At 40.2% G+C, this 16007-nt stretch overlaps 1 protein-coding gene across 1 annotated transcript in view; it reads right to left on the bottom strand.

Moving 5' to 3' along the window:
- Nucleotides 1-2090: 2090 nt before the first annotated feature.
- Nucleotides 2091-16007, bottom strand: part of LOC134393285 (von Willebrand factor D and EGF domain-containing protein-like) — a 282594-nt gene continuing 268677 nt past the window's right edge. Inside the window, exons 30-31 of the mRNA XM_063118315.1 lie at nt 12391-12488; nt 2091-2463 (exon numbers count right to left, since the gene is read on the bottom strand). Coding sequence (XP_062974385.1) covers nt 2449-2463; nt 12391-12488 — 113 coding nt within the window. The 3' untranslated portion in view covers nt 2091-2448. The remainder of the gene's footprint in view (nt 2464-12390; nt 12489-16007) is intronic.

The following is a 16007-nucleotide window of genomic DNA, read 5'->3' as shown; positions in this document are numbered from 1 at the left end:
GAAAGACATAATTGCTATCCTAAATTTAATCTTGTAACACTCATCTGTTGCCAACCTTCTGCTCCTGTATCTTCCTGGAAGCACTGAAGTGAACTTTTGAGCTCAATTTCAAACTCAGTACCTCTGAATTTTAGACAATCCATAGAAGTACAATTCTTTTTAAAAGGCCTCTCTTAACATAGCATGAATGGGTGAATGGTCAATCTAATATCATAATTCTAGTGGAGATCACAGTTAGTACAGATCACAGATTACTTAAAAGAACATTTAGTAATACTTCAATACCATCAGCTTATTTGTGTTTTATATTTCTCTTTGCAAAGTTTTATAGATGAAAATAATTCATAAAAATGGGAGAAAATAAAGTTGATGAGGGTGGGGAGTTGAGAGACAAATAATATTTATGTGAAGAACAAAGTACAATTACATAAACCATTTTTATCTACCAAAAGGTAGAATGAAACAGATGTTTGCTCATAATGGAAGGGGAGACAACAATATCCAAAGAGTTGCACTCACAGGTTCAATACCAGAACCATTTTAAGTAGTAAATAGTCTGCATTATAGTCTGCAAGTAGTATACATTATCAGTATTAATAGGATAAATTGTGAATCAGACCATCTTATCTTTTTGTTGCAAAGGCTGTATAACTAGTGATCAAAAACCTTGTGGGAACATTTACATTGAACCAAACCTTTTACAAAAAATACCACAGGTCCTTGGCATGAATTCTCAAGGTCACTGGTAAACAACATGCAATTTTGATATTGGGAAGCTATGGTGCTAATCATGGACTGTTGTTCACACTAAATGGTTCCTTATGCGACTGCCCCCAAATAACCTCCTCACAGAGTCTGCTGTTGAGCTTCTCTAAACAAGTGATTTATTGCACACTTGTGATTGGCCCCTCATGGAAGTTTGCAGGTCCATTGCATGATGCTGTCAATGTCCAGGATGTCTGATGTGCGATCCTCCAGGAATCTCACTTTTTTAAAAAATACGGAGAAATGTGGTATTATCTGGCATATTGTGAGATCTCTCTGCCACTAGATAGCTCTGTTTCATTAAACACAATGGAGCCTTTCTGAGAAAGGAAGTTTTCATTTCAAAATCATGTGGTCGCATGTAAAGGAGCATGTCATGATAGTGGTAAGACTGCAAGAATGAAAGCCCCGATAAGGCTGCAGGATTTTTCCTTTGTGTAAAGAAGCTCTTTATAAGTGAACCAGCCCTTAAAGCTTGTATTCAGTCACCACTGTAATTGCTTAAGTCTAGATTTATGTCAACTCCAGAAATATGAGAACCAAAGAGACTTCTTTGCAGCATATAACTGATCTAAACTGACCCCCACTCCTTTCTATGATTATTTTCTTAAATGAAAAATTTGCACACAGAAACACAAGTGTGCATTCGGAATTTGCCTCTGTATATAGTTGGTTTAGTTCCTTCATGGCTATTTTCCCCTTTATATTATCAATGTGTATGTATACACTGATAAAACACAACGAAAAAGTAATCCTGATTTGATGGCATGAAATTGACTCACAGAGGCACAGTGGTAACATTGTGAGGAAGAACAGAGATGATCTGAAGAAGCTGAGAGCAGAAGCAAACTGTATGCCCCAGTCCTGGAGGAAAAGCAATGTTTAGAAATTCTTCTAAGCCCTATTCAGGAGTTATTAAAATTGGCTGCCCTTATGATGCATCATCATGTAGCTCCACCCCCATGCATACAGTGTAAATGCCCGCAGTAGGGAGGCCTTTGTGCATACAGCTGTACATGTGCAATCTTCTACATGATTTGGAATCCTCTATATGCAGAGACCTCCACACTGCAGGCATTTGTGCTGTACATGTGGATGCCTGTGGGCGGAGCTATGTGGTGATGTGACATCAGGGGGTGGAGCTATTTGGCATGACCCCATTCCCACTTGTGTGATGAGTCTTACCACTTCTAAAAATGCCTGAATAGGGCTCTAGTAAAACTGGAATTTGGAAAGAGTAGAACACAGGCAGAGTGAACAGGAGAAACAATAAAGGTATTGGAACAGGTAAAATCCCACCATTTCCAATTTTGGCTGCTTTAGAGAACATGAAGTTAGCCAACGGCAACAATCTTTTTTCAGCACTCTGCAAGTCACTGTTGAATTTGGCACTTGCAGCCAGTGAGTGGCTGAGGTAATGGCATTATGCTGCCAAAAAAAAAAAAAAAAAGTGAGATTGAGGGTGGTGTCACCTAATGTGACACCAGCAACTAGCTAAAGCTGTGGGCGTATGCCCTGGAATCAGTAAATTCTCAACATGACTTAATGCTTGCTGTGATTGGAGGCAGGAGGGAGAAATTTAGCAGTCCCTTTACAGTGCATTGTCAGCCAACCTTAAAAGAAAAGAAAAAGCCTTAGCATCTCGGCATCAGAATGAATGTCTTCATTGTCCTTCTGTTTTCTTCATCCTATATGGAGCTGTGAGACAGAAATGAGAATTCAGTTGCTAAAGGGATTAGGTGACAAACACCCTTCACCCACAATGTCCCCAAGCAAGCTGAATGTGAAATATTCACATGAATTCTGGCACTGCCTTCCTTCTGATTTGTCTTACCCTTTTCTCTCGCCCTAATTACGGCCATACTGCAACTACTCCACATTTCACAGTGTGATCCAAGCAGGCAACCCAAGCATCCACCCCCAATGTAATAATTGTCCAATAATTTCAGCCAGAGCGGCATTCTTCGTTATACAAAGTGATAGATCAGCTTCCCAAACATGCACTACTAGGATATCATCTAGTGGTGGCTGATTTCTCCTTCATCCTTCCAATGGAGGAAAATAGCTCTATTGCTGAAATGGCTTGGCTTTGACTCTATTATTTACAGTGCGGCTGACAGTTCTGGAGCTGGAATTACATTTTTTTCCTCTAAAGCAGGAGTGTCTACAAAACCAATTTGCTATTTTCCAGATGACACAGGGACTCTGTTGACACCTCACCTGTAAGAGTGTGAATATGCTGAGCCCATTTTTACACTATAGAAGTTTATCATTAAATATCATCTTGATTTAAGGATGTCACTAAATCTTCTCAATCCCCAAACAAGAGATTAAATGATAGAAAGATCTTTTATCTTGAAGAAATGCGCAGGACTGGAAAACCCATTTTCATAGAAATCCACAGAACGTGCAGCATAAAAGCTTTGAGGCTGATTAATTTCTAAGACTGTTGGAGGACTGGATCTCATTTGTATCTCATCTGTTCACCCTAATATTGGCACCACATAGATACAAATGACATTTCAATATGGCATTACAAATCATAACATTTTGTAGCATGGAAATAGAATGTTTGGCAGTGACAGACAAAATGTTTTATTGTGATCTAATATAACATTTCATATTTATATAGCGTGGCTTTCCCTAACCTGGTACTTGCCAGATGTTTTGGACTTCAGCTCCCATGAGCCCCTGGCAGCAGGAGTTCTGGAAGCAGTAGTCCAAAACTGGAGGCACTTGTTCAAAGTGCATCTCATGCAGTACCGAGTTGTAATCCTCACAACATGCCGGTAAGTTCGTTATTATTGACCATGTCGCAGTGGAGAGTGGGATTGAGGCCAAAAGAGACCAGTTCACCTAAAGTCACCTAGGGAGCTAATAGTAGAGATGAGATTTCAACCAGGGACTTCCTGATTTGTAGCTCTGTCACTATGCTATACCAGTTCTCATAACAGAGCACCAGCTCTTACCCATTTATTTATGTATGGTTCCTACTATGTTATGTAGGGAAAGATTATTCATTATTTAGGCTTTGCGCAATATATATTGCATATGCATGCTTCATTTTTGATGTACATAATCAGACATTGCATGGAAATGTTTTTATACATTAAAAATCATTATTTACAATCCTGCATTGCTTATAGCATGTCCACACCAACTTCTTTCTTCCTCTCTCAGAGAGAGTTGTGCAGCCATTGCATACTTGCTTTGGAGCAGGGCTGGGCAATTTGGCAGATCTGGGGTCAATTTGTGCTGGCTGGGGGCGGTGCAATCACTCCCGCCTTGCTGCTGAATTTTGGCAGCATGGCAGTAAGGGTGGCAAAAAGGCTGCATTTCTGCTTTAAAACAAGATCTGTGGGCGGCATGAGCTTCGACTGAAAGGCAAATTGTGCTCCTGAAAGAGAGTAATTTGCCATTAAAAGATGGGGAAATGTATCTCTTTGCCCCACATTGCCAACATTCTGCAGTGTGGCACTTCCCGAGGGGCGTAATACAGGCTGGGAGGGGAGGCATGCAACCCATGTGTTGCCCACCGAGCCCATGGGTTGCATATCCACCCCAGCTTTAGGTTATTTGAACTATGTGTGGCTTCAAGCTGCTCAGGTAAAGCAAAAAATCCATATGACAGCATGGACAGTCTTTGGTGCAATTTCACCATGACAGTTTATGCTTCGGTTGACTGTCATATGCCATGCTGTCATATTAATTTATTTATTTTTACTTTAAGTGAGTAGCTTGAATCTTTATCTGTGTGGAGTTCTGTTTACATTTTATCATGTCTGCTTTGCAAGGAATAATACATTTCCTCTGAGTACTTGTTACATAGTGGCAGCAGCAACAGATATGCAGCCTGATCGTATACATATTTACTTTAGATTTAGTCCCAATGGGTTCCATCCAACATCACACAAGCAGTTTTCCACTTGCACCATAGGACTTTTCCTCCTCCTCCCCCTCCCCCTCCTCCTCCCCCCTCTCTGCACCCTGTGCTCCCAGTCTACACTTGAGGGTTCCCCAACCCTCTGGAGCATATTTTGAGTATAAATGAAAAGGTAATCTGTTTTGCCAAGGGTGTCTATTCCACTGCCAGATGGACACAGTTGGTTCCACCCAACAAGTTGCTACTTCCTTCCTACTAAATGCACTTAGGGCAGGGTACACTAAATAGCCTGTTAGCACCAACATAAGCAGGTGTAGACACAGTCAGTCCCTTAGATGGGAGGCCACAGAGAACCCCTTGTAAGAGAAGGATAAGTATATTTTTTTTAAAGTGTGCTGATGATTGCAGCCTTAGTCACAGTTGAAAGGCCATTTCACACAATACATAGCATGAAGTTCTAGTTTGTATGTACATTCAATTGGGATCTGAAACCTCTCCCAGCTCTCAAACTGTAAATCTATTCTGTATACCTTTTTGAAACTCTTGCTTGTCAAGTTCACACTGTATATTTTTAGCTATATCCTTTTCCTTATGAATCCTCAGGGTGCACTCAAACACGTAATCTGTGAAGACGACCCTTATGGCATTTGCAGATAGAGGTAGTGTGTTTGCCATATTCTTTCTCTCTCTGTGAACGCAACAGTTCATGCTGATTTGGAACTTGAATCAGTGGGTTACTTTCATGCAGATGTGAAAAAGCATCCAAAATAATTTACAATGAATCTTTAGACAAGACATCTTTTTACAAAAATTAAATCAGCGAAGGCACAGCATGTATTGTATCTATACACCTCCTGCAGAAGTATGTGACAAAGCTTAGAAGTATGTGGATGACTTTGCAGAACATTTATTACCTGCTACAAAATGCTTCTAGATATAAACATTACACAGATCAGTTAAGTATTTGATTATATTTCAGTATTCCATCTGACTTTTTGCTAACTTTCTTTTAACAACAATTCTTGGCTTGTTCTATACTTGGCTTGTTCATCAGCATTTTTCTCTTTCATGAGGAAGTCTGTCCTGTATAGCAGGTTTGATTTTTGAAGCTAACAAGGGCATTTGTCTTCATGTTTATTTCAAAACTGCTACATTATCTGATTCGTGCAAGCACCTTATACATGTTCAAAATATACAACAGGTTTTTATAAAAGAGTGATTGTTGTGCTAGAAAGTTCATTATCCCCACAGGAACACATTTGGCAAGCACTTTTTAGCAAAACTCAGAAACAAATTAAACTAAAAATGTCAAAAAATGAATTGGCAATCACTCAACAACATAAACAAGCACATAGATCTTGGGTTGTTGTTTTTTCTTTTCTTCCTGAAGTATATATTGTTCAGTCAAAAGGCAGCTGCAGTCAAGTGAAGGCAATCATGTTTACGCATTTGTGTGATTTGATAAATATTCACTGTCCTGCTGTTTAAATGGTGCCTCCAGATGGTTTGGACGTCAACTCCTATCAGCCCCAGCCAGCATGACGAATGGTCAGGAATGCTGGGAGTTGAAGTCCAAAACGTCTGGAGGACACCACATTGGGGATGGCTGGTTCTTCTTTTGCTTCAAGGATTGCCCAAGCCCAGTCTTTTGCTAAAATAAAGCCATCTTCTACTAAGGTGCAGGACATGGAATAATGGGCTCAAGATAAAGGAAGCCAGATTCCAGCTGGACATCAGGAGAAACTTCCTGACTGTTAGAGCAGAACGACAATGGAATCAGTTACCTGGGGAGGTTGTGGGCTCTCCCACACTAGAGGCATTCAAGAGGTAGCTGGACAACCATCTGTCAGGGATGCTTTAGCGTGGATTCCTGCATTGAGCAGGAGGTTGGACTCGATGGCCTTGTAGGCCCCTTCCAACTCTGCTATTCTATGATTCTATGATTCTAAAGCAGATTGAGATATGTTGTTAGACTGCAGTTCCCATTATCCCTCGCAATTGGCTATACTAGTTAAAGCTGATGGGAGTAGCAGTTGATCAACATCTGGAGGGCCACATGTTCTCCACCCCTGTACAAAAGGATAACCGATAGTAAACAATAACCCATAAAATACAACTTTTTTAAAAAAATCCTTCTAAAAATCCCTTCCTATTTTTTTTTTATACTAATACAAATCATCTCTCCTCCAACACAGATCCTAGCACTGATCCTAGCAATTTAACAAATTTCACCCCGCCTCCATGGCTAATTTATTTTATTTATTTATTTATTTATTTATTACATTTTTATACCGCCCAATAGCCGAAGCTCTCTGGGTGGTTCACAAAAATTAAAACCATGCAGAGCATAAAAACAACCAACAATTTAAGAACACGAATACAAAATACAATATAAAAAGCACAACCAGGATTAAAATCTCTGCCTTGCATCATTATTTTTGTGAACCACCCAGAGAGCTTTGGCTATTGGCGGTATAAAAAAGTAATATATATATATATATATATATATATATATATATATATTAATAATAATACCTTTATTATATTTTAAGTCAAATGTGAGGAAGTGAAAAGAGGGGAGAATCGTCAGAAAGCATGGGCATTAGAGATGTGTTGTAGTCTCCTCTGAGAAATGTTGTTAGTGTTGTGGAAAAAGAAACTTTGTTAAAAATTAAAAAATGAAAGAGATCACCCCAGTTGACTTAGTCCACACTTATAGTTCCATATAAAAGTCCTCCTACTTATCCCCTAGAAAACAAATACAGGAGGTAGGGGGTCCTTCCTTGCACCAGTACTTTCTGACCCAGAATTTAGCAGAGCTCTAGCAAAAATATATAGTTACATCTTTTAGTGCTATCAACTGCACAATGAGACCAGCAGTTTGTTTCAGGTGAGGGAAGTCAATCTTCTGACCTGTCTGTCCAGTGATTACTTTACACTTCCTAGGCTAAAATGAGAAGGACAGGGATTCACTTAGCTTCAGAGACGCAATTACATATGACCTTGTTCTACAACCCTAGAGAGGTTTGCCTGGCACCTACGTTATACTCTTTTAGATGCCTTTTTATTTTCTCAGCATTTTAACAGTCTATCAACTTAATTTGAACTTTGCTGTTTTAAATTTGTATTTTAAATCTCTATTAATTTCTGCATTGCTGCTCAGTTTTATCCTGGTTGTGTTTGCATTTTATACTATGTTTTATACTGTTTGTTTTATATTTTGAATGGCTTTTATGGTTTTAATTTTTGTAAACTGCCCAGAGAGCTTCAGCTATTGGTTGGTTTAGAAATGCAATAAATAAATAAAAATAATAACTAAAAACCAGTTCAGTGCAGAAAGAATATTTCTTGTTATGCATTCGAATTCCCATTCTGCCCTACAGTCTGGAGATCATTGTAAATCCTTTGAGATAGTTCCTCCCTCTTTAGCCTGGAGCCAGGGACAAAACTCAGTGCTGACTTTTGGGGCTGCTTGCCCTTCCATTCCTGATTGGAAGAGCTGAGCCAATCTCTCTCTCTCTCTCTCTCTCTCTCTCTCTCACACACACACACACACACACACACACACACTGCAAAAGTATAAAAAATGTAGAGAACAGCAATGTTTTTCAGCCAACTAAAGATGAACAAAAATAGAAAAATGGAACACATTTATGAGTCCCTTCCTATCTCTATTACAGAGAGAAGTGGACTCATGGAAATGTCCTACATGAAGCAGGAACCTAAGAAGAACTGGTGATTATATCCAGTCAGATACTGGGTGAACCTGCCTCCATTGAAAATAGGGAAAGGCAGGGATATATATATATATATATATATATATATATATATATATATTCCCAGGGCCCCAGCCAGGTGATTTACACCCTCCTCTGAAAAGACTAAAATTCATAGTTGGATAGAAGTAGACAATTTCAGAAATCCTGGGGGCATTTTTTGTCCCACAGGTACCCCCCAGTGGACTGCATTCTGTACACTCCATGCCTCCCAAAAACAACAACAATGAAAAACATAACTGGTTTGCCACATTTCAACAACAAACCACTCCATAGTAATATGAAGTGTCATTGTCAAGCACTTTGCCATTTTGGATCTATGTTGGGAAGAACAGATCTGTGAATTTCTATAAATTGAACAAAATTTACATAGTGACTAAAATTCATGTCTTTTCCAGCCTGGTTTTGATATAAGGTAGGTAGCCAAGAGATTTATTTGTGTTAAAGTACTTAACAATTAGGAGCTTTTTTAGATGACTAGGGATGTCATGAGTGTACCAAATGGGTCCAAGGGTCCAGCAGACTCCCCCGCATCCAGACCCATGAACCCCACTTGCCCAGATGTGGTGTGCTCATGGGCAGACTCACTTAAACAGGGCAGCCTGTCCCCTTGATGAACCACCACTTTGCACAAAATGGCAGCTGGGGCATTTAAGGTAAGGTCATGTTGCATAAATGGCCACCATAATGCAGCCACTTTCACAACATTACGGATATGAATGGAGCCTTCACACCTGTAAAGTTGCATAAATGGCTGCTTTATTACTGCCATTTACAGAACGTGTGTCTCCTCTGAATGAATGCTTGAAGACAGTAATGGGCTGGAAGAGGAAAAACAAACTGAAGCTGAATTCAGACAAGACGGAGGTGCTAGCTGTCAAAGGCCGCAACCTGGGTCTGGAGGTGTGTCAACTTGTTCTGGATGGGGTTACACTCCCCCTGAAAGACTGTGTTCGCAGCGTGGGGGTGCTTCTGGATCCGTTGCTCCAAATGACAGCCCAGATAGATGCGATGGCTAGAAGTGCCTACTATCAGCTTCGGCTGATACGCCAGCTGCGCCCCTTCCTAGAGTTGGAAGACTTAAAGATGGTAGTGCACGCACTGGTAACTTCAAGGCTTGACTTCTGCAATGCGCTCTACATGGGGCTACGTCTGTGCCTAGTCCAGAAACTTCAATTAGTCCAAAATATGGCAGCCAGGCTGGTCACTGGTACACCTAGAGGTGACCACATTACACCAGTTTTAAAATCTCTTCACTGGCTGCCGATTAGTTTCTGGGCAAATACAAAGTGTTGGTTATTACCTTTAAAGCCCTATATGGTTTGGGTCCAGGCTACCTGCGCGATCGCCTTCTCCCGTACAATCTGCACTCAGGTCCTCTGGGAAGAATCTACTTCAGCTAGCAAAAACTAGATTAACTGTTACCCAGAAGACCTTTTCTTCTGCTGCCCCCAGATTGTGGAATGGCTTGCCGGAGGAGATTCATCAACTTGACAGTCTTTTAGAGTTTAAAAAAGCAATAAAGACTGATCTATTCCGGCAGGCCTATCCAGTGAAATTTTAAAATGTTTTAAGGATGTTTTAAATATGTTTTAATCATGTATGGTATGTTTTTAATCACTTTTTAATGTGTATTTTATATTATGTTTTTTATACTGTTTATTTTATACTTTGAATGGTTTTAGCTTTTGTGAACCACCCAGGGAGCTTCTGCTATTGGGCGGTATAAAAATGCAATCAGTCGATCAATCAATCAAATAAATAATGACCTTACCGGAAATGCCCCAGCCATCATTTTGTGCAAGACAATCTTCCAGGATATTCCCAAGCCACCATTTTGCACAAAATGGTGGTTTGTATGGGAGCCATGGGCACATGCACAGCCTCGCCAGGCACTCGTCAAATGAATCTGCAAGAAACGGCTCATTGAGAAGTCACCAAAAACTGGTGGAGGTGAGTCCATCCATTCCTATCTGGGACACAAGACTGTACTCAAGCAGATAATGTGACTGGATTAGACGAGCTTTTTGATTTGATTTGGAATTATGTGCATGTGTGTGAGATGTCCGCCCCCCAGCATGGTTTCTCTTTTGACCCTCCAAAATGAATTCTTTATTTTGACACTTGGCTGTGTTATTTTCAAAGGGATTTCTCACCATTCTTTTCAGATGTGGAAGACTGCATCGCTTTTGTTTTAAGACTTTTAGAAAGAAGGGTTTTGGTAAGCTCTCTGTTTCTGGCCTTTGAGAAGGAAAGTCCAAAGTATCTTTATTTTCATTTTCCCTAGAACTGGGCTAAAGGGGAGGGTCCTTGGCAAGAAGGCTCAGAAACTCCCCACGCACCCTGGCTGGTGGCAGCCTATTGGAAATTCTTTTCCTGGGAACCCCACATAAAGAATGGGTCCACGAGAAGGAAAAGTTATCCCACACACACACTCAGTCTCATAACAGTGCTTCTAAAATTAATCCAAAAAAGCCCTATTGAGTGAACAGTTCTCTGGTGAGTGCATGGGAACAATAGGAGACTCCTATCCAGCCAAATGTTTTGTTGGTGATCTGATCACTGTGAGCATCAGTTGTGCACAAATGAGAACAGCCTATGAAGTTGGAGGACAGCAGAAAATGTTCTTCACCATAAATATGTAGAGGAATATCCTGCTGTTGAATGTTGTGAAGGCTGATATTGTGTAATTCTGAAACTGTGAGTGGCCTGTTTGATTCCCGTCCCAGCCCTGGGATCACAAGTGAAGGTGGTGGGGCTTGGTAAACCACCTTCCCACCTCCATCTCATTACTCCTTGATAGTAGTATCTACACAGCCCTGCTCATCATTTTTGTCATATTGGAATGTGACCAAGACAAAGAGTGATGACAAGCAGATAAATCCCTGATGGTTCAGAAGCTAGCACTAATAGCAGGATTTCGACAGATTACAACAACCTGCTATTTTTACTTTTCATCTTAGGTTCTGATGCTAAACATGCTTCCTAGAAGATAGTCTGAACTCAGCTGGACTTCCTTCCAACTAAGCATGCTTAGGAGTGGCTGTAATCTTTCTGGAACTGGCTTCTGTTGATGACAAGATAAACTGAGCTAGTGAGACCACTGCATTGACCCAGCAGCATGGCATTTCTCATATTCTAAAGCTCCTGCTAAAGCTCCTCCAAATTCTATTTACTGTGCAGTGGTTCAGTGATAGGAAAAATGGATGCTCAGCATTTGATTTGATATTTTCTACAAAGTGCAGCAAAGTTCCACTTCATTTCTGAGCATACTGCACATTCACAATCATAACCATGTTTTGAAAACAAACCTGATAATTTTGGTTTTGATATAACAGAAAGGTCAGCTCTCACTGTGCCATTAAAAAAAAAAATCAACCTTTGGAATTTAAACACATGCAGACAATCAATCGCTTCAGTTTATTTTACTGCAATCTAGGGTGTCAAAGTAGGATATGAAGTAAAGCACTTCAGAAAATGCAGGGTGTATTTTCTCCCCGGCTACAGTTGACCAGCTTAAATAGTTTTTATGCAGTCTGAAAATTACAATGAGTCTTGCTTCATCTTATCTGCGTCTGCTGCATGCCACTGTCAATATAAAAGTGTTATTTTTCTTGGAGAATGTCACCGTCAATGAAATGCATCAATAACTGTAATTCTGAGTTGAAAGATGTGACTCCACTTCCAGAATATTGAATGTGAAAAGACTGTCATAGTGTCTCATACTACATTATCCAAACACAGTAGACAACGCTACGATCTCCTCCCCCCCCCCGCACTCTCCACAACTCCCTGATGCTGAATATAGTCAAGCTTCATTCACAAGATTTCATAAGCGACTGAAAGAGGCAAACAAAATCAATCTACTATTTCGTCATGTAGGGAAATATGAAATGCTTTAGTTGTGCTACAATAGTGCTTCCCCTGTTTTATTAATAGTTGTCAATTACTGAAATATTACCATACCTTCTTTCCGCAGTTTGAACCACTGTATCCACTTCTACAGGTACAAACATTTGGCTTGCTACATCGGCCCCCGAACTGGCACTGAGGCTCGCAAAGGGCTGCAACAAAGCAACACATAAGTATTATTATTTATAAACCGAACCAAAACACAGAGCTGTATTGAAATATGCGATGACATAAGATTTTCATTAGTCTAATAAATAAATAAATAAATAAATAAATAAATAAAATTCAGTTGTGAGTTCTAAGTTAGGTTTTTTTAAATTATTCAGACCCCTCTTTCCAGCTGCAAAACTCATGGCTTTTAGTCAGCAAGTGCCCCTTTTTAGCCATATTGCCATGATCAGAGGCAGGAATGTGAACTCCAATGCCGTATGCCAAACTCAGTATGGATCAGACATCGGCACTTGACTGCATCTTCAGATTGTTGAATAGCTGAAATTGATTGCTGAAAGCCAATTCATGCTGCATTCATCCAATGATGTTGGCTTTTGCATTAGCAACTCTGCCTGTGATAGCAGAGTCCCAAAGTCACCCAGCCTGATCTATTATTATTATTATTATTATTATTATTATTATTATTATTATTATTATTTATTTATTTATATAGCACCATCAATGTACATGGTGCTGTACAGAGTAAAACAGTAAATAGCAAGACCCTGCCGCATAGGCTTACAATCTAATAAAATCATAGTAAAACAATAAGCAGGGGAAGAGAATGCAAACAGGTACAGGGTAGGGCAAGCAGGCACAGGGTAGGGTAAAACTAACAGTAGAAAGTAACAGTAGAAGTCTGCACAACATCAAGTGTTAAAAGCTTTAGGAAAAAGAAAAGTTTTTAGTTGAGCTTTAAAAGCTAAAAAGCACAACTACCATGGGCTAGAAGAGTTGTGTGACTGAGCTCCATAAACCTACTCCTGCACATCATTTGCATGAATAACTTTATATGAATACTTGTGTGACGTTTTGAGGCTTACAGAGGCAAGGTAATAAAGTCAAGCTTTGAGGCCTGGAGTTATTCTGTTGGGAGGGGGTATCCCTAAGAGGAGTAGTTTCATTTCTCCAGTTAAGTTTCATTTCTTCAATATTGAAATAGCACTTTAAGTTTGTGGGGGTGGGTGGGTAGTGGGTAGAGGGGATAAAAGGATAGAGCTAGCCAAACAACCAGAGCAATACCACACCATAAGGAAGGAGAAGGGATGCAGCTTGAAGAAGTCTAGGTGCAGATTAGGGTGAAGAACCTTGTGTTTTGCAACTTTCATTTTCTCTTAATGCCTTTGAATCACTTAGCTCTATAGACTAAATACCTTTAGTTGTAAGTTGCTTGTTTTACTTTACTAGTACACTGTTGAGTTAAACTTAGTATCTGGAGTGCCATCACTCCAAGTCTAAATGTTACTGGGAAAGGGAAGTTAAAAAGAGGGAGAAACTCTTAAGGAAGCAGAGGTCCTTGAGTTGCTCAGGGGCTCCAGGACATAGAACGAACCCTGACAACTTGCATGGACAATGTAATGATTGATGGCTGAAGTCTTGTGGTCTTGTTCTAAGGATCCAAGCATTGCACCTTGAAATTTTCTCCTTCGCTGAAAAGAACAAATCGATCTCACATGAATTTGTTTTTCCAACATTTTACTGTTCACATGAGTAGATTACCTGCATGGGCAGTTGTTTGCAGGAGTTAGCCAACTGTGCAGTAATGTTTGAGTGAGTAACAATTCTGCTTCTGATATATATATATATATATATATATATATATATATATATATATATATAATGAAGGAGACAGAAGACTAGCTTCTGTGGATAAGAACTCTTTATCCTGAAAACGTTACATGCTTTCTTCTCCTTGTCCTTGTCCGATTAATCTTCAGCTAATGGTTAGAGGCAGAAATGAGTACCAAGACTCTAATTTCTCTGCTATGAGAAATACATTCTGGGGTTTGAGTACTGTTGGCAAATGGATTTAGACTGATCTTTTCAGTTCCACTACAAAATAAAGGAGATGCTTTTAAAAGAACTTGCCTTGAAATGAGGCAACAACAATGAACTCCAGTTATACAATATACTTTTACAATGGACAAGTTTCTGTATTGGAGAAAAAGTGAAAACCTGTTATATAGTTCAGGGATGGACAACTTGGGGTTATGCTGACTTGAGCTGATATAAGTTGTAGCACAAACATCTGAAGGGGCATAAGTTTCTCACCCTTGTTATAGATGATGATGATGATGACAACAGTGACGACGACAACTAATAGCCTACTATTGTAAATCTAAGCTGTGACCCTGCTTATAAAGTGAATACAATCCACAGGAAATTGGGCTTACCTAACCTCCATTGATATAAATGGAAATCAAATACTTTCAAACCCTTTTCAATGGCACTTTGACACACCTTAATTTTCTCCTTTGAGCCATGTGTCACTGGTCAGCTATGTTGCCAGACAGCACAAACTCACCTCCATGTTAAGTGGGTAAGGGATCAATGCCTCCCTTCGCCAAGGCAGGGTGCCAGCCTGCTTGAAGGATGCAATGGTAAGACCCACAGTGAAAAAGCCCTCCTTGAACCTCACTGTATTGGATAACTACTGGCCAGTCTCCAACATCCCATTTTTGCGCAAGGTATTGGAGCGTGTGGTGACCTCCCAACTCCAGGGATTCCTGGATGAGATGGATTACCTAGATCCATTTCAATCTGGCTTCAGGCCTGGTTATGGGACAGAAACAACTTTGGTCGCCTTGGTGGATGACCTATGCTGGGAACTGGACAGGGGGAGTATGTCCCTGTTGGTTCTGCTGGACATCCCAGTGATGTTCGATACCATCAACCATGGTATCCTTCTGGGCCACCTTGCTAGGATGGGACTTGGAGGCACTGCTTTACAGTGGCTCCATTCCTTCCTGGAGGGGCGGACCCAAAAGGTGGTGCTGGGGGACTCCTGTTCAACTCCTGGCCTTCAGCCTGTGGAGTCCGTTAGCGCTTTGTTTTGTCCCCCATGCTATTTAACATTTACATGAAACCGTTGGGAGAGGTTATCCGGAGTTGTGGGGTGCGGTGCTACCAGTATGCTGATGACACCCAACTCTACTACTCCTTTCCATTCAATTCCAAGGAAGCAGGTTCTATGCTAAACTGGTGTCTGTTGGCAGTAATGAACTGGGTGATGGCGAAAAAAATTGAAGCTTAATCCAGACAAGACAGGTGTCTGAAAGATTCTATTCTCCCTTATGAGCTTGCCTGTGCTTTGAGATCTTCTGGGGAGATCTTCTTTCAATCCCACCATCTTCACAGGCATTCCTGGTGAGAACATGGGAGAGGGCCTTCTCAGTGACTGCTCCAGTGCTCTGGAACTCTCTTCTCGGGGAAGCTAGACTGGCTCCCTCCTTGATGTGCTTTCAGAAGCAGGCAAAAACATCTTTGTTATGGCAGGCCTTTGGCAAATAATCTGAGCCTCCATCTATGTTAAGGACTTGTGAAATTGTCATGTATTTTAAATGTTTAATGTTTTAATATTGCAATATATTTATTTATTTATTAACTTTTGTATATTTCTTTTCATAGTTTTAAAATGTATATGTTTTAAATTTTGTAAGGCCACCTTGAGGCCCAGTATT

This window comes from Elgaria multicarinata, chromosome 2, assembly GCF_023053635.1.
Source record: "Elgaria multicarinata webbii isolate HBS135686 ecotype San Diego chromosome 2, rElgMul1.1.pri, whole genome shotgun sequence".
In the NCBI taxonomy this organism is placed as follows: domain Eukaryota; kingdom Metazoa; phylum Chordata; class Lepidosauria; order Squamata; family Anguidae; genus Elgaria; species Elgaria multicarinata.
The sequence above is the reverse complement of the archived record's forward strand: the minus strand, read 5'-3'. Positions and strand labels throughout refer to the sequence as shown.